We start from the raw sequence: 19,692 nt of genomic DNA on the forward strand, positions 1-19,692 counted from the left end.
AACAGCGTTAGCATTTGTAAAAGCGCTTTATTAGCACCGAGACTAACATTTTCATGGATAGTTAAATTGCACGTCCGTCCGCCATGGAAATTGTTTATGAAGGCTCAGTGGACTGCGCACCAAGCCTTTAAGCAATCGGCTCTATTCTATTAGCGTGTGCTTCTGCGAGGTAAATTACACGTGTCAGTCTCAGAATTATAGGCTGATGAACTGAGTTTGTTTGTGTGGCCATCCTCCGCTGCAAGCATACAAATACTTGTACTCTTCAGGCTTTCCCGGCGAGATCTTGACATGTGGAATAATCGAGTCTACTGCCGGATGTTTGTGTCGCTCTGGTACAGTATTTCGAGCACGGACGACCGTCGGAGCACCAGGGAAGTGCCAATACCTCAGGAGCAGCGCCAGGCGGGCGCGGACCGCGAATGGAGCGCCCAACAAAGGACAGGCCTCAGAGAACTACCACAGATGGAGACCAAGTCGGGCGCGGACGTCCGAGGGAGCACCGGGGAAGAAACATCACCTTACAAGCAGCGCCAGGCGGGCGCGGACGTCAAAGAGAGCACCCAGCGCCCTCTGGGCATAAATACTGGACAAGATCCTCCAATACGGCAGTCTCAGGTAGCACCTGAAGAAGGCAACGAGTTACGTGGCCGAAATATTGTGCCAGAGCGACACAAACATCCGGCAGTCGACCCGATTATTCCACATGTCATATAAATACTTGTTTTGTAAATAAAACTGCCTTTTCCTGCTGCTAGTTACTTTATCTATCCCATATTTCCAATTCAATAATGAATTTTATTTATAAGAAGATGGATTGCCAGTATGGTCCCCAGTTTCAGGAGCCTTAGCAAATATTTTTGTAAACCACATTGGACAGATCACTTTCACAAAAATAGTAGCAAAGGAATACAACATGTTATATTGGTTCAGGTATATGGATGACATCCTTTGCTTACTAGATGAACCACAAACAAAAATTGAAAAACTACATACTGACATCAACAAGATACATAAATATATAAAATTCGGAATTGAGAGAGAACAGAACAACAAAATTAACTTACTGGATATAACAATCAAAAACAAAACAATAAGCATACGTTTGAAAATTACTGTAAACATACAGCAACAGACATTATCATTCCCCAATTCTCGAACCACCCACAAGCACGAAAGCAAGCAGCACTTCGACACATGCTCCATAGAATCAACACAGTGCCACTCACTGAAGAAAGCTGCCAAAAAGAACTAGACAGAATAATGCAGATAGCGCAAAATAATGCTTACAATAATAACACAGTCACAAAGCTAAACAACAAAATTAAAAGTAAAATAAAAGCAGAAAGATCCAAAGCACAGACAACAACATAACAGAACCAAAATCAACACGCAGTCCCATAACAACTACACAGGATAATCAGAAAAAGATTAAAGAAAACACACGATGGTACACAATGACATACAAACTCAAACTCACCCATAAAACCACCAACATTTTCAAAAGACAGGGAATAAACAGAGCATACACAACAGACAATTCTATACAAAAGTACACCCCAAAACTGACAAAAAACAGAGACATATACCAGAAAGCAGGTATATACGAGCTACAGTGTAACACTTATGAAGACACATACATAGGGCAAACAGGGAGATCATTTGATGTCAGATACAATGAACACATGAGAGCCTGGAAATATGGGACAAAGCACTCCACATTTGCAGAACACCTAAGAGAAAATGACCACAAACCAACCACTAGAGAAGATGACATGAAAATAACTAGAATCAACAATAAAAAACGCTTCCTAACCATGCAAGAAAATCATCACATACAGAAAACCAAAGCAGAGGGGAAAGTCCTGTTGAATGACCAAGTACACATGCCAAGCAATCCATTATTTACACTAATCGATAAAATAATAGGATAACGTTCGCAAAAAGTATTAATATAATAATACTGTCCAATATAATAATAATAGAACCCAACATCTTTACGCTCAATCATCCATGAGCCGCTTCACGGAATATTGGAACGAAAAGTCAAATCAGCTTTCACCAAAGTTTTCAACCACTCGCTAAACAGCTAGTACACACGCCGCCCCCCCCCCACCAAAAAAAAAATCTCGTCGGCTCTATCCCCCCCCTCTCTCTCACTCATACACACACACACACACACACACACACACACACACACACACACGTTATAAACATCATAAATAGAAGTTATTCTCGAACATACACTTCGTTAGGTTGGCAACAAGTAAGTAAACGTACCAAAGAAGATGAAAACACGTAATGGAGTCGCAATATTTACGTTGTGAAAAACAGTGTACGACGAAACAGTTGTATTGAGTGACAAAAGAACAATAGTCAACCACAAAAAAGAGTGAGAAACATGGTGAACAGTATATGGAAGGCGAAAACACAAAGATGTGATTATGTTGTTGTTGTGGTCTTCAGTCCAGAGACTGGTTTGATGCAGCTCTCCATGCTACTCCATCCCGTGCAAGCTTCTTCATCTCCCAGTACCTACTGCAACCTACATCGTTCTGAATCTGTTTAATGTATTCATCTCTTGGTCTCCCTCTACGATTTTTACCCTCCGCGCAGCCCTCCAATACTAAATTGGCGATCCCTTGATGACTCAGAATATGTCCTACCAACCGATCTCTTCTTCTAGTCAAGTTGTGCCACAGATTTCTCTTCTCCCCAATTCTAGTCAATACCTCCTCATTAGTTATGTGATCTACCCATCCAATCTTCAGCATTCTTCTGTAGCATCACATTTCGAAAGCTTCTATTCTCTTTTTGTCTAAACTATTTATCGTCCACGTTTCACTTCCATACTGGATCCATGGCCGCTCATTCACCATCCAAAACTCTCCGATATTGTTTGGAGCTGCATCCAAAGTACACACACCTCTCTCGACGACGTCGGAGATGTTCTGAATCGTCAACTGACTTTGGAGTACACACCCTCATCCCGTGGAGTCGGCCTCAAACCATTCTGACAGTTTAGGAGAGGCTGAATGATCCGTTACCTCTCTCAATGTACACGTCACGAACAGGGTACCGTACACAAACAAACAGATGCAAAAGATTACCGGTGGCGTGAGACGGAGCGAGGCGTATCGGGGACCTTATTTCATCTCATCTATAAATCCATAAAATTATAATACTTCTTCTAGCTGTCTGAATGTTGCCTTTTTGACAAGCAGCATGCATCACAGCAAGTCCAATGAGTACCCCATAATGGCAATGCAGATGCTCTTCTGCGGTACTTCGCGGGTCCGGTCGCAGTCTTTCGTCAACCTTGTTGATCTATATGACCTGTGAAATGTGACTGAAATATTAATTAATATTTATCTCTTTTTTTGTGTGGTCACCACACTCGTTTGACGAGATCCGTAACGTCTCTTGTGGCAACCTCTTCCTCCCGAGTAGCACTTACTACCAACGTACTCAATAATTTATTGGATATATGCAGAAACATTGATGAATGACAGTGCCCTTGACGTTCTGAGAGGTTGTAGGTACTACGATAAGGAATACCACAGTTGCCATTTCAGCTGAAGATGAATAGCTATCTCTAAAAATGGCAGTTATAGAAAGTGGACGGACAAATGTGGGTACAAGAACGGCAACAGCGAATAAACCTCCGGCAACAAACGAAATTCTTCAATTGATTGATGAAAGAAATGAGTACAATAACTTTCACGGAAATACAGGAATAACGCTATATAAATCACTTGGAAATGAAATAATTAATAAATACAGAGTAGTTAAAGCAAAATGGTTGCAGGAAAAGACTGGAGACATCGGAAACGAAATGGTCGTCCGAAGGACACATTTAGCATATAGAAAAATCAAAACATTGTGTGGTGGAATTAAAAATAGTAAAGGGCATCAACATGAAGAGTGCAAAGGTGAATTTCACTGTTAAACACAGAAGAGAAATCAGATAGGTGGAAGGGGTACACGAAGGCCTCTACCAAGGGAAGTAACTGTTGAGTGACATGATAGACAAAGAAATGAGAGGCGACTTGGAAGATATAGGTGACCACTATCTGCCAGATTCTAATAGAACTTTGAAATCTTGCGATCAAATAATGCAGAAGGTGCAGATGACATTTCCTAACAATTTCGAAAATCGTTAGGGTAATTTCCAACCAAGCAACTATTCAAGTTGGTGTGTAAATCGTAAGAGACTGGAGCTGTATCATCAGAAATTCAGAAAAATATTATCCTGACAATCCAAAGTAATCAATGTCAGATAAATACAAGAACTGTCACACGATCACCTTACCAGCTCATGCGTCCAGTGTGCTGACAAGAATGGAAAAATAGAAGAATGGAAGATAGAATTGAGGAGCTGTTATAAGAAGATCAGTTTGGATTTAGGAAAACTAAAGGCATCTAGGACGCACTCCTAACGTTGGGTTTAATAATAGAACCGAATGCTAAGAAAATCAAGACACTTTCGTAAGATCTGCGTCGTGGGAAAAGCGTTGACACTGTAAAATTGTGCAAGATGTTCGAAATCCTCAGGAAAAAAGATTTAAGCTATTATGAAAGGTGGGTAATATAAAGTATTAACAATACTTCACCGCCAGTTACCCAATGATAGAGTGGACACTCAAACTGCAACTGAGATGCGAGGCATTCCCAAAAGCCAAATAGGAGTGGTTTAAATGAATTGTTTGGCTTGCTTGGAAGGTGATGCCCCATTTAAACTTTGATCGATGGCAAGAGGGGTCACTTGGGAAAATCACTGTCATTCACATTAATAATGAGTGAGTTTGTTCTCGGTTTGTTGCTTTTTTGACAACTTAATAATGTAGGTAAACATCTGAAGCGACAAACTATGGGGCTGCAGTCCACAGCGTGAAGTACCGCAACATAAACACCGAAGAGCGATACGAGAATTTTCTAGCTACATATCAGCCTGCAAGATCGGAAATTTTCACCCTGTACAAAGACTGAGAGGCATGGTTATATAGCGTCGAGCGTTCATTGTGTAAATTGAAAACTGAGCCCAAGAATGACAAAGATGAGATAACAGAAAATTCAGTATCCTGGAGACAGAGTTGGGGAGATGGGTTACAAAACTGTCTAGCAGGAGGTGAGACAGTCATATGAGTGCTCAGTCACTGAGTAGGCAAGCAGGCAGTCAGTAATAAACAGCGAATAACCATTCAAAGATCACAGAGTGATTTACCAGTCAGTGAAAAATGTATCAGTGGGCAGTCAGTCAGTTAGTGATCAACGCAGAAAGAGAAGAATCGGAGGAGAGACAGTGAGTATGCCTTCGACCGGTCGTCGAATCAGTTTTTGGACTTTGAGTAAAGTCCCTGATTCATTATAATGTTAATCGCTACTTGGTGACGCACTCATTTTCCGATGCGTGTTGAGTTGACATTCTTTGCAGTCCGATGCGCAACTATTTTGAACTTCTGACTCCATTGCCTGTTTAACATCGACTTCTTTTCCAAGATAACCACTACGGACAATGGTCGCCAACACTGAAGCACAATATCACCGTGAAGACCGCCAGGGCCGTGCTATACTTGAAGGTAATTCAGCCAGGGGTCATCCAGCGTGGAAGATGGAAGAAGGGGGGACGGTGATGAAATTGATCGAAAATGACAGTTGTCCGTTTATTTTTTATTAGTTAGTACAGCTCATGGACAATAAGTTCCAAAGTTTCAATTCTGAAACCGCATCCGAAGTGCCTTAAAATTAATTAAAAGTGTGATGCTGCCTGACTGCCACGCCCACGTTTTGAGCAGCATTTCAATACCAGCTCAGTCAACGATTCTGTGTATTACTTTCAACCAAACGTGTGCGGGACATCTAGAAGGCCGTGATACGTACTCTTTGGTTTCATAGATCATCTTTGACTGTGTTCCGTATCTTATAAACTCATATGGAAACGATGCCCTAAAAACACATGTGCATCTGCTACAGTTGTCGGAATTGCAACTTATGATGCAGTTACTGTATTTAATGATGAGACCGCCGGGAGGATGAACGTATTACTCAAGACATCCTGAGAAAAATAGATTTACAGCGAGTCTCTGCAGCTGAAAAGTCAGTTGAACACCTGGTAAAGGAAAGAAGACAGACAGCAAGAAACCAGAAGAGAAACCTTGAAAAGAAAGACGACCCAGAGTACAAATGTGGTGCCTTCTGAAGAAGTGACATAAGGAAAAAAGTTAGGTTGAACTTTAAATTGCGTTTCCTGAAAAGTTTGCTTTTTAAAGTTTATGTACCTTTTTCTCAGATTCTATGAAAGCTAGAATTATGAAATTTTGTACACATATTTGTGTAAACCTAATAAACGTTGTCTCAAGAGCAAATTTTGAAACACTGCTTGCAAGTTGAGATATGGAGCAAAGTGCTTGGAATTTTGCATGAATTTAAAATTGTACTTGTGGAATTATAATTAAAAATTATGAAAATTCTCCTATTTGACCTATTCCAAAAACCTCATGAGAGAAGCTTACAACATTTAAAGAGATGAAACAGAGAAATTTTTGTGGAAATCTCTTGAATACTTTTTGAGAAAAACGAACATACATTATTTTTTGAAAAACAGCTGAATATATATAATCAGAGGATTTTATATGTAAATGTGTTACTTTCATCTAAACCTTGGTACAAAATTTCATTGCCACAACTCCAAAACTGTGGATTTGGTGCATTTTTGCAATAGTGTGTGTATTTTATCAACGTCCCCCCATATGTCATCCAAGGCGCCACATTAAATTGACATAACATCGAACTGAAAGCTGTTGGTTGTCAACCCGCAGCCAGACAACCCTATAAGAGGTAATCTGTGCATTGCAGTGACAAGGAAATACCTGTCTATGCCTGCAAATGGTATGCTGAAGTGACTAAACCACCTCTATCCCATTTACCCAGTTACTGGGTGATGTTTATGTCCAGTCAAATCCACCCTGAGTTTATATTTGTGCCGTTGATATACACTGAAGCGCCAATGAAACTGGTATCGCCATGCGTATTCAGATACAGAAATATGTAAACAGGCAATATACAGCGCTGCCATCGGCAACGCCCATATAAGACGAAAAGTGTCTGGCGCAGTTGTTAGTGCTGCTACAATGACACCTTATCAAGATTTAAGTGAGTTTGAACGTGTTGCTATAGTCGGCGCACGAACTATGGGAGACAGCATCTCCGAGGTAGAAATGCAGTGGGGATTTTCCCGTACACCCATTTCACGAATGTACCGTGAATATCAGGAATCCGGTAAAACATCAAATATCCGACGTTGCTGCTGCCGGAAAATGATCCTCCAAGAACGGGACCAATGACGCTGAAGACAATGATTCAACGTGACAGAAGTGCAACCCTTCCGCAAATTGCGGCAGATTTCAATGCTGGGCCATCAACAAGTGTCAGTGTGCAAACCATTCAACGAAACATCATCGATATGGGCTTTCGGAGCGGAAGGCCCACTATGTAGCGTTGATGACTGCACGACACAATGCTTTACGCCTCTCCTGGGTCCGTCAACACGGCCATTGGACTGTTGGTGACTGGAAACATGTTGCCTGGTCGGAAAAGTCTCGTTCCAAATTGCATCGAACGGATGGATGTGTACGGGTATGGAGACAACCTCATGAATCCATGAACCCTACATGTCAGCAGCGGACTGGTGGAGGCTCTGTAATGGTGTGTGGCAGGTGTAGTTGGAGTGACACGAGACCCCTGTTGCGTTTAGATACGATTCTGTCAAGTGAGACGTACGTGAGCATCGTGTCTTATTACTTGCATCCATTCATGTCCATTGTCCATTCCGACGGACTTGGGCAATTCCAGCAGGACACATGCAGAACTGCTACAGAGTGGCTCTAGGAACACTCTTCTGAGTTTAAAGACTTCTGCTGGCCACCAAATTCACCATGCAGGAACATTATTGAGCATATCTGGGATGCATTGCAACATGCTATTCAGAAGAGATTTATGGACAGCCCTGCAGGATTCATGGTGTCAGTTCCCTCCAGCACTACTTCATTCATTAGTCGAATCCATGCCACGTCGTGTTGCGGCACTTCTGCTTGTTCGCGGGGGCCCTACACGATATTAGGCAGGTTTATCAGTTTCTTTGGCTCTTCGCTGTAATAATAAACGTAAATGTTACCATGTTTTAACGTTGAGTCTATTCGTTTTCACTGTCACCCGGTTTACATATCAATTTCAGTTCACTACATTACATACAAGACCCAAGGGGGAAAAACGAGAAAAGAAAACCAAGAACGGATTAGTAATTGTGTAAGGTAGGGACGCAGTCTTTCGCCATTACTCTTCCTTTTGCACATCAAAGAAGCAATGATGGAAACAAGAGAAAGGTTCAGTCGTTAAAGTCAAATTCAGGGTGAAAGGAAACCAACGAAAAAGTTAACTGATGGCATTGCTATCCCCAATAAAAGTAAGGAAGGATTGTAGGATCTGTTGAACAGAACTAAAAGTGCAATGACCAGAATATGAGTGCAGACTAAACCAAAGAAAAAAGAAAGTAATGAGGGGTAGCATAAATGAGATCACCAATAAACTTAACATCAAAACTGGAGACCACGAAGCAGACGAAGTGAAGGCATTCTGCTACCTTGGGAGCAAAATAAGACATGGTGTACAAAGCAAAAAAGCACACCGGCACAGGAAAGGAGGCCATTCCTGATCAAACAAGGTCTGCCAGTATGAAACATTGGCTTTAATCTGAGGAAAAATGTTCTGGGAATACATGTATGGAGTACACGATTGTAGGGAAGTGAATCATGGGCTGTGGAGAAACTGGAAAAGCACAGAATGGACACATCTGATATGTTGTGCTGCAGAAGGACGTTGAAACTACGTGGGGACATGTTGATACGACGTATGTTAAGGCCTCTGGGAATATTTCTCGAAGTACTAGAACCATTAGGTGCTGTAGAGGGTAGAAATTGTTGTGGAAGACAGAGACTGGACTGCATCCAACAAATAATTGAGGGCGGTGGATGTTAGTGCTACAAACAGATGAATGCAGTCAGAACTTTGCTGACCAAAAAGAAGAAAAAGATCCAAGCCGTCCTATATCCAAACCATTGTATGAAATCGGTCCACATCGTGATTTGGATTCTTTGTATGTGGTACAAGCCTTAGGTTTTGTAGTTGTTTTAGGACAGATTCATGTGTCTGGCACTCATCTTGCACAAAGTATTTTGACAGTTATCCAAGTAAAATGTATCCTCTTCTGTCTTATGATATGCCTATGGTGTCATATCTTTCATGTAGTGCTAATTATTAATTGTCCAATACAACATGGTGCATTTTTTCTGTTTTCGTAGCAGTAGTTGCAGCATTTGGGCTCACTTCACATAGATAACCGTCTAAAGAAATACTTTAAGTACTAGGGTAATTCAGTAGGCCGTTTCCTTACTGCTGACAACGGAGTAGCAGACTCCGTATAAAACTTGGATGATGCCAATGATAAACAATCCAATATAATGACTTTCTCGAAGCTGAGGTATTTCAATTTGTTCATTTGATCGAAAAATACGTTTATGTTACATAGATGTGGCATAGTTTGCTCTCTAATCCAATACACATATTTAAGACACAAAATTAAACCGGTAAAGCATTTTGAATTTAGACAATTTCCAAGTGGTGGCACGTATGGATACTATAGCAATACATCGATTTCTTTTCCTACGTGTGTGAGTGAAATGGTTCTTAAAGTTTTATATACGAGTGTTTCGTTTAATAAATGCTGTTTAATTTTTGTAATTGGATGGCCTGTTATGTACATGGCCAGAGAAGGCGAACTTAATGTATGCATGAGGAACTGTAAGAAAAATCAACAAAATGTTATTTCTGAATTTTTTTGTTGTTTATCACTTGTACTTAATAAACTCTCTCTTGCCTTCTTCTTAGCTAGCCCGCTCTCTACTGCCTTGGCCATTGCTTGTGCAAGCATTTACGATCATTAGATAATAATAACTAAATTAACTGGGAATTGTGTATGTGTATTATTGTAAGACTAGTTACCACCATTTTCACAGCTGACAGACCAGATGTTTGGATTACTGTAAGCACTTGTAGCGCTTTCTGGAACAACTGCTTACCGACAAACAATTAGCAGCCATTTTCTACACCTCATCCAGATCACTGTCTGTAGTGGTACATCTTCTCAGAGCTTGCAGTTATTATCTCGTTACGAAATCCGATGTCCTAAAGTGAATAAAGTTGGCGCGTCTGTAATAATTAATATGTACGCGCTCACGAATCAGGAAAGGCGAGCTTCCTCTTCTCGCCAAGTCTTTTCAATAACTCCTCGTTAGTTATGTGATCTACCCATCTAATCTTCAGCATTCTTCTGTAGCACCACTTTCGAAAGCTTCTATTCTCTTCTTGTCCGAACTATTTATCGTCCATGTTTCACTTCCATACATGACTACACTCCATACAAATACTCTCAGAAACGACTACCTGACACTTAAATCTATACTCGATGTTAAAAAATTTCTCTTCTTTCCTTGCCATTGCCAGTCAACATTTTATATCCCCTCTACTTCGACCATCATCAGTTATTTTGCTCCCCAAATAGCAAAACTCCTTTACTACTTTAAGTGTCTCATTTCCTAATCTAATTCCCTCGGCATCATCCGAGTTAACTCGACTACATTCCATTATCGCCGTATTGCTTTTGTCCTTTCAAGACACTATCCATTCCGTTCAACTGCTCTTCCAAGTCCTTTGCTGTCTCTGACAGAATTACAATGTCATCGGCGAACCTCAAAGTTTTTATTTCTTTTCCATGGATTTTAATACCTACTCCGAATTTTTCTTTTGTTTCCTTTATTGCTTGGTCAATATACAGATTGAATAACACCGGGGAGAGGCTACAACCCTGTCTCACTCCCTTCCCAACCACTGCTTCCCTTTCATGTCCCTCGACTCTTATAACTGCCATCTGGTTTCTGTACAAATTGTAAATAGCCTTTCGCTCCCTGTATTTTACCCCTGCCACCTACAGAATTTGAAAGAGAGTATTCCCGTCAACATTGTCAAAAGCTTTCTCTAAGTCTACAAATGGTAGAAACGTAGGTTTGCCTTTCCTTAATATTTCTTCTAAGATAAGTCGTAGGGTCAGTATTGCCTCACGTGTTCCAACATTTCTACGGAATCCAAACTGATCTTCCCCGAGGTCGGCTTCTACTAGTTTTTTCATTCGTCTGTAAGGAATTCGCGTTAGTATTTTGCAGCCGTGACTTATTAAACTGATAGTACAGTAATTTTCACATCTGTCAACACCTGCTTTCTTTGGGAATGGAATTGTTATATTCTTCTTGAAGTCTGAGGATATTTCGCTTGTCTCATACGTCTTGCTCACCAGATGGTAGAGTTTTGTCGGGACTGGCTCTCGCAAGGCTGTTAGTAGTTCTATTGGATTGTTGTCTACTCCCGGGGCCTTGTTTCGACTTAGGTCTTTCAGTGCTCTGTCAAACTCTTCACGCAGTATCATATCTCTCATTTCATCTTCATCTACATCCTCTTCCATTTCCATTATATAGCCCTCAAGTACCTCACCCTTGTATAGACCCTCTGTATTCCACCTTTCTGCCTTCCCTTCTTTGCTTAGAACTGGGTTCCCATCTGAGCTCTTGATATTCATACAAGTGGTTCTGTTTTCCCCAAAGGTCTCTTTCATTTTCCTGTAGGCAGTATGTATCTAACCCCTAGTGAGATAAGCCTCTACATCCTTACATTTGTCCTCTAGCGATGCCTGGTTAGCCATTTTGCACTTCCTGTCTTATCTCTCTATCAAAACTAAACATTAGAAAAATACACACTTCAGAGTAGGCAGTAATCACGGGTACTGACATGTAGGGCGTCGCCTACAGAAACCAGTGAGCTGTACTCTGCCTGCCGGGATGGAAGCAGAGCAGACAGCGGCGGATAGTCACCTGGGGGTCCGTGCAGCGCTCGCAGCGACAGAGGAAGTGCTTGGTGAGCTGCAGGTGCCTCTGTCGGGCCGGCGTGCCCCACAGCAGCGGCGTGTACGAGTTGGTGAGCTCGCGGCCCTCCGGAATGTCGACAGCGGCGCGCACCACCATGGCGTGGCTCTCGTCGAAGCCGTGCGTCGTGTTGGGCGAGCACTCGTTGTTCATCATGGCCGACAGCGGGTACAGGCCGCGCACGCCCGCGCTCACCTCGAACGCGTTCGCGTCCATCACGGCGCACGCGCGCCGCATGAAGCGCAGCTGGCTCGGCGTTGGCGCACTGCGCAGCTCTGTGGCCAAATCCGTTACCTGCAACAGTGAAGATGCAGGTAGCGCTTGGCGGAGAGTACATCTACATCTACAGCTACAGCTACACAGATACTCCGCAAGCCACCGTACGGTGCACGGCGGAGGGTACCCTGTACCAGTATTAGTCATTTCAATGATAAGTAATTGAGACCCTCAGCTGCCGACAGATGTTGTTGACATACCTCGATGCGGACGGCTGAAAGTGTGCGCCCCGACCGGGAGTCGAACCTGGGAACTCCTGCTTACATGGCAGACGATCTATCCATCTTAGCCACCGAGGCCACAGATGAATAGCGCGACTGCAGGGACTTACCCTTGCACTCTTCCCGTGAGACCCCCATTCCCAACTGTCCACAATCTACATACGCAAATATCCATTAGGAACAATACATATGTAGATTGTGGACAGTTGCGAATGTGGGTCTCACGGGAAGAGTGCAAGGGATAAGTACCTGCAGTGGCGCTATTCATCTGTGGCCTCGGTGGCTCAGACGCCGGCACGGTAGCTCAGCGCGTTCGGTCAGAGCGTTAGCTACCCTCTGTAACAAAAAAACTGAGTGAACAGATCAACGGAGAACCTAAATGGGTGTCATCGGACGTCCAACCCGAACAAATTCAACGAACAATATAGAACAAAATGAGATAAAAAAAAGTTGGATAGAGCGTCTGCCATGTAAGCAGGAGATCCCGGGTTCGAGTCCCGGTCGGGGCATACATTTTCAGCTGTCCCCATCGAGGTATATAAACAACACCTGTCTGCATCTGAGGGTATCAATTAATTATCATTTCTTCTAGAGAAGCTGCACTGTCATCAAAGGTATGTTTCTTCGAGAACAGTTACCATCTTCATATATTAGTCATTTCCTTTCCTGTTTCACACGCAAATAGAGCGAGGGAGAACCGACTATCTGTACGCCTCCGTATGAGTCGTAATGTTTCGTATCTTCGTGGTCCTTACGTGCAGTGTATGCTGGCGACAGTAGAACCGTTCGGCAGTCAGCTTCAACTACGGGATCTCTAAATTTTGTCGACAGTGTTTCTCGAAAAGAACGTCGCCTCCTCTGCAGGGATTCCCATTTGAGTTCTTGAAGCATCTCCGTAACACTTACGTGTTGTTCGAATCTACCAGCCCACCTCTGAATTGCTTCAATGCCTTCCTTCAGTCTGACCTGTCACGGATCCCCAAAACTCGAGCAGTACTCAAGAATAGGTCCCACCAGCGTCTCCTCTTTCCTAAAATTCTCCCAATAAACCAAAGGCGACCATTCGCCTTCTCCACCACACTGCTCACATGCTCGTTCCACCTCATATCGCTTTGGAACGTTGCGCCCAGATATTTAAAACACTTGACCAACTGGAAATTTTGTGTAAGTCGCCTTGTATCTTCCTACAGTCACTCAACTTCGACACCTTGCCGTATACCATGGTATAATCAGCAAACAACCCCACACTGCTGCCCACCCTGTGCGCCAAATCATTTATGTATGCAGAGACCAACAGTTTGTACAGAACCTTCAGTGCGCCAGACCTACTCGCATCTGGCCAGTTGTTTTTTTCTCTGTTCAAGTAGCAATCGTATCATATGTTTTGTATGCCAGCACAACTCTTTTACACAACTACACAGCATCGCCTCTCATAACGGAGTTACTACGAACTAAAAAAATAGCAGAATGGCCGGAAACAACCATTTATTGAGAGCTAATTTTTCTCATGATTGTATCACTACTTGCCGTCTGATTAGCTGTGTGTGCACTCACTACCCAATGCTAGTCCCTCCTCTTAAAAATCGGTTACTTCCATACAATTAAACAACAGAATTTCAGTATTGTTAAGCTATAGTGGCAACGGCTTCGCCGCAGTGGATACACCGGTTCCGTGAGATCACCGAAGTTAAGCGCTGTCGGGCGTGGCCGGCACTTGGATGGGTGACCATCCGGGCCGCCATGCGGTGTTTCCATTTTTCGGGGTGCACTCAGCCTCGTGATAGCAACTGAGGAGCTACTCGACCGAATAGTAGCGGCTCCGATCAAAGAAAACCATCATAACGACTGGGAGAGCGGTGTGCTGACCATACGCCCCTCCTATCCGCAGCTCATGTGAGGACCTGAGGATGACACGGCGGTCGGATGGTTCCGATAGGCCACTTGTGGCCTGACGACGGAGTGCTAAGGTGTAGTAAGAACGTTCGGTTGCACAGAAGTAACAATACTTGTATCTGGACTGCAGAGTGAATTCTGATCTACCTAGAATTTACCGCTAACTAGAGAGAGCGTGGACTCGCCTTGTTCACTCTTCAGTTAGCAGACAGACAAGAGCCTAAGAATAAATTCCGAGCTGGGAAATGGCTTTATCAGTTGGCCACTTTTTTTACCGTGAGTTATAGTGAAGGAGAGGTAAGTCCTCGATGTGTATGCCCAGTATTCATAATTTGTTATTTATTCACAAGATTTCCTTTGTAAGAAACCGTACGTTAAACTAGGCGGCCATCTGGTATCTTCCTGTTAGTTCCGTGGCGTACGCCAGGATTGCATCGCACGGCGAGAGAACCAGCGAGCTGCAGAAACCTGAGAAGCGCTTTGTTTCGCAACAGGGGGGAAACAGAAGCCTTTGAAACTGACACTCTGGAGTCACACAGGCTGATAATCTTGCTCCGTGTAGAGGCGAGTAGAAAAACCTGTGCCCACGGATACTGCTCCGTCAAATCGTTCACCCTGGTTCATGAGAGCTATCTAGTTCTTACCTGTTCTCCGAAGGAAAGAAAGTATCTTCAAAGTCTTTTATTTAAAATTTTTTAGGTCTGTAGTAGGAATCTAAACGGGACTAAGAACAGGATGGCACAGCACCTGAGAGCTCATGTGAATGCTAGAAGTAACAGGCGATTCCCCTTAGTTCACGGTCTATTTCTGAATGGCGTGGCCTGGTTTAAACTCATGCCAATTCTTGGGCTTTGGAGAACGTGTATCAGTCAGTAACTTGTTCATGTCAGGCACACGTATAAAACCTCTCCCTAGGAAGTTGGATAACAGCTGGATTTTCTCTACTACGGACAGATGACTTGTCAGATAATAGCGAACGCCAAACATCCCACACTCATATCAATCTCCGCAATTTGCCCAGATTACGAGACCGCCAGACTGGCGTACCTGTGTAGTGCAGGATAGACTCACCGAATGTCAGATTGAGCTGACAGTGGAGACTCTTGATCAATGAAGATGGAAAAAGTCTGTGGTATTCAGTGCGAAGACTGGTTTGATGTAACTTTCCACGCCAGTGTAGCATGGGCAAGAATCCACACCACTGAAGACAGTTGCACCCAACATCTGTTTGAATTTGGTTACTGTAAAGCCTTGGTCTCCCTCTACAATGCTTATAACTTATTTCCCTCCATTACCAAACTAACTACTCCTTGATGCCTCAAACATCTTGTGGCACAGACATAAGGCTAAGAATAACTACAGTCAAGGAATAGTTCAACAGAAACAGGAAACCGGTATGTGGCCCACTGGATAAAAGTCTGAGAAAAATATCGGCAAAATGCTGTATATGTTGCACAGTTTCATGAATGAACTTGGAAATTATGAAAACGCGAGGAAAGCAACTAAAAGACGTAGATGTAGAGGAAACTAGAAGGTATGAATTGGGATGTCTGGGGAAGACACAAGGAGGTGTTGTGAAACCTTAGGACAACAGAAACCACTCAGACGTCATAAGCAAAATGAAGAGAAGTTGGCTAAGAAACACGTTGAAATGACAGTCCTTGCACCAGCAAAGAATTCAGGGGATGATAAGGGGAAAGAGATCGCGAAGAAGAAGAAGAAGAAGAAGAAGAAGAAGAATATACCAACTAAAAGACAGTGTCAAGGAGGAAGACGATGACTACGCGTGACTACGGAGGAAACCAAAAGACAGAACTGGCTAGTTATCATGCCTGGACATGCCGCCAGGCGCAACAAGTACTGATCACGATGTTTATGATGATGATGAAGCCTTAATACACTGCCTGGCAAAGAAAAAAGAAACAAAACTAAAAAAAACGGAAGCACCCGGAACAGGAGGAGAAAGCGAAATGAAACCTTTCGCATCTTGAGAGGGTATGTGATGTTATTTGAGTAGTTACAATTTGCAGTCAGATTTAAAAAGAAGTAGGCAGCATGGCCTGGATGCATGCATTGATTCGACTGGGAAGGGTATCAGAAAGCAGTCCTGTCTTCTCCTGAGGCTAACTGACACACAGATGTAACCAGTCCTTGATACTGGCTGGCACTGCGCCGGAGATGACGTCCGAGATTGTGCCAACCATGTTCTATCGAGGACAGACCTGCGCAAGGGAGTATCTTAGCATCAGGCAGACACTTCCTATGGGACACGTCTCATGTGTGAACGAGCATTGTGCTGTTGAAGAATGACGCCACACCACTGTCATATGAGAAGTAACACATGACGACGCAGGATGTCTTTGACGAACCGTTATGGCGTTACAAATATGTTTACCTTTGAAGAGAAACTTCTTGCCTTTATTTCTAAACTTTAATTACGGATAGATAAAAGTGGTGAAAACTATTATTCTGCATTCCCGACATTAAAAGCACTCTTTTGATGACATGATTAGGGCAAACAAACAAGAAACATTAAGAGTTATCTGCAAATGCTGGCTGATGAATTCAATCGTTACTACCCACAATACAAGAAAATGGAATCTAAAGTTGACCCAAAACTGACTCACAACCCTTTCAGCTCTAATGTTGGAGAAGTTACAGGAGAAATTCCAGAAAGACAGAAATTGTAAGGGCGTATTTGAATCTGCTTCTCTTCAACAATTTTGGTGCAATAGAGAAGTTTCGGACACTAAAATTCGAGAAATCGCCTTGCGCTATCTTATGCTTTTCTCCACAACTTATTTATACGAACAATGCTTTTCTGATATTCTGGTAGTTAAAAGCAGCTCCAGTGATCGACTGAAAGTAAGTGATAATATGCGGGTAGCTCTGAGCACCATTATTAGCCCCAGGACATCCGAAATTTTACGGAAGATGCAAGCTAATAGCACACTGAAAAAACCTTATTTAATTTTCCACCAATAACGTTGCGTTTTAAATCACACTACTGGCCATTAAAATTGCTACACCAAGAAGAAATGCAGATGATAAACGGGTATTCATTGGACAAATATATTATAGTAGAACTGACATGCGATTACATTTTCACGTAATTTCGGTGCCTAGATCCTGACAAATCAGTACCCAGAACAACCACCTCTTGCCGTAAGAACGGCCTTGATACGCCTGGGCGTTGACTCAAACAGAGCTTGGATGGCATGTACAGGTACAGCTGCCCACGCAGCTTCAACACGATACCACAGTTCATCAAGAGTAGTGGCTGGCGTATTGTGACGAGCCAGTTGTTCGGCCACCATTGACCAGACGTTCTCAATTGGTGAGAGATCTGGAAAATGTGCTGGCCATTTTCTGTACGCAGAAAGGCCCGTAAAGGACTGAAACATGCTGTCGTGCATTATCCTGCTGAAATGTAGGGTTTCGCAGGGATCGAATGAAGGGTAGAGCCACGGGTCGTAATACATCTGAAATGTAACAGCCACTGTTCAAAGCGCCGTCAATGCGAACAAGAGGTGACCGAGACGTGTAACCAATGGCACCCCATACCATCACGCCATACTGGCGATGACGAATACACGCTTCCAATGTGCGTTCACCGCGATGTCGCCAAACACGGATGCGACCATCACGATGCTGTAAACAGAACCTGGATTCATGCGAAAAAATGACGTTTTGCCATTCGTGCACCCAGGTTCGTCGTTGAGTACACCATCGCAGGCGCTCCTGTCTGTGATGCAGCGTCAACGGTAGCCGCAACCATTGTCTCCGAGCTGATAGTCCATGCTCCTGCAAACGTCGTCGAAATGTTCGTGCAGATGGTTGTTGTCTTGCAAACGTCCCCATCTGTTGGCTCAGGGATCGAGACGTGGCTGCACGATCCGTTACAGCCATGCGGATATGATGCCTTTCCATATTCTGCTAACAGTCATTGGATCTCGACCAACGTGGACAGCAATGTCGCGATACGATAAACCGCAATCGCTATAGGCTACAATCCGACCTTTATCAAAGTCGGAATCATGATGGTACGGATTTCTCCTCCATACACGAGGCATCACAACAAGGTTTCACCAGGTAACGCCGCTCAACTGCTGTTTGTGTATGAGATATCGGTTGGAAACTTTCCTCATGTCAGCACGTTGTAGGTGTCGGCACCGGCGGCAATCTTGTGTGAATGCTCTGAAAAGCTAATCATTTGCATATAACAGCATCTTCTTCCTGTCGGTGAAATTTCGCGTCTGTAGAACGTCATCTTCGTGGTATAGCAATTTTAATGCGCAGTAGTGTACAATAGCGCTTTTAATGCATTTAAATTTGAGTTTAACGAACATGTTAAAAGTTTTGATTAAAGTTTTTTTTTAGATAGATATAATTTATTTTTGTTGAACCTTGTTGTGGTCCCTGCTAACAACAAGGAAAGCGAACCGTTCCCTGGTCAAAAAAAGATTGGGAACAAGTGCTTTAGAGCAGTTGACCCTCACTGAAACGGTGAGGTGCAAATAACTGCGGGTAGCCTTGCGGCCGTACCTCCCAGCCGTGCCTCGGGTGCGGGTGTGCGTAGAGGCGAGCGACCAGCCGGCGCGCCCCCTCCGGCAGGGCGAGGCAGCGCAGGGCGGCCGAAGCGCGCGCCAGCACGGCCTGCTGCTGCGCACGCGCACACGCTCCGACGCAGTCGCGCACGCCCCACCCCCGCAGCAGCCGGCACTCTCCACGGTGCCCATCCGGCGCGCAGTCTGCAACAGGCCGGGTAGCGGAGTAGCAGCCGCGTCCTGGCGCAGGCCGGGACACGCCGGACGTCAGCTGAAGATAAACCCCCCTTTGCGCCGAGGCAGCGACAGGGAAATCTACCTGGTGTAAACGCTAGGCACGCGCGTGGAAATGGCATGCGGTCAAACGCGGTTCACATTCGCAGTCGTTCGCTCGGGTTTCGCTTTTCAGCGAACCGTTAAAGGACCTTCACATCCTCTCCGTTTCGGTGATAACAACACAGAAAGCTTTCGTCTGTTATCTTCTCTACTTTTGTTGCTGTTGACACGAGTTACGTGAACAAGTGGTCCGAAGCGATTGTAATGTGGCTGATAGAAGACAAAGTATAAACGAGCAGCTCGTTATCAAAGATGGGCCGGACGGCCGGTTCAAGGTGCTACAGTCTGGAACCACGCGACCGCTACGTCGCAGGTTCGAATCCTGCCTCGGGCATGGATGTGTGTGATGTCCTTAGTTAGGCTTACGTAGTTCTAACTTCTAGGGGACTTATG

General features: G+C 43.8%; 1 protein-coding gene across 1 annotated transcript in view; it reads right to left on the reverse strand.

Moving 5' to 3' along the window:
- Positions 1-19,692, reverse strand: part of LOC126484755 (SET domain-containing protein SmydA-8-like) — an 88,358-nt gene that overhangs the window by 58,040 nt on the left and 10,626 nt on the right. The window contains exons 2-3 of the mRNA XM_050108350.1: positions 18,962-19,078; positions 11,976-12,320 (exon numbers count right to left, since the gene is read on the reverse strand). Of these exons, the coding sequence (XP_049964307.1) occupies positions 11,976-12,320; positions 18,962-19,078 (462 nt within the window). The remainder of the gene's footprint in view (positions 1-11,975; positions 12,321-18,961; positions 19,079-19,692) is intronic.

Source organism: Schistocerca serialis, chromosome 6, assembly GCF_023864345.2.
Source record: "Schistocerca serialis cubense isolate TAMUIC-IGC-003099 chromosome 6, iqSchSeri2.2, whole genome shotgun sequence".
In the NCBI taxonomy this organism is placed as follows: Eukaryota; Metazoa; Arthropoda; class Insecta; order Orthoptera; family Acrididae; genus Schistocerca; species Schistocerca serialis.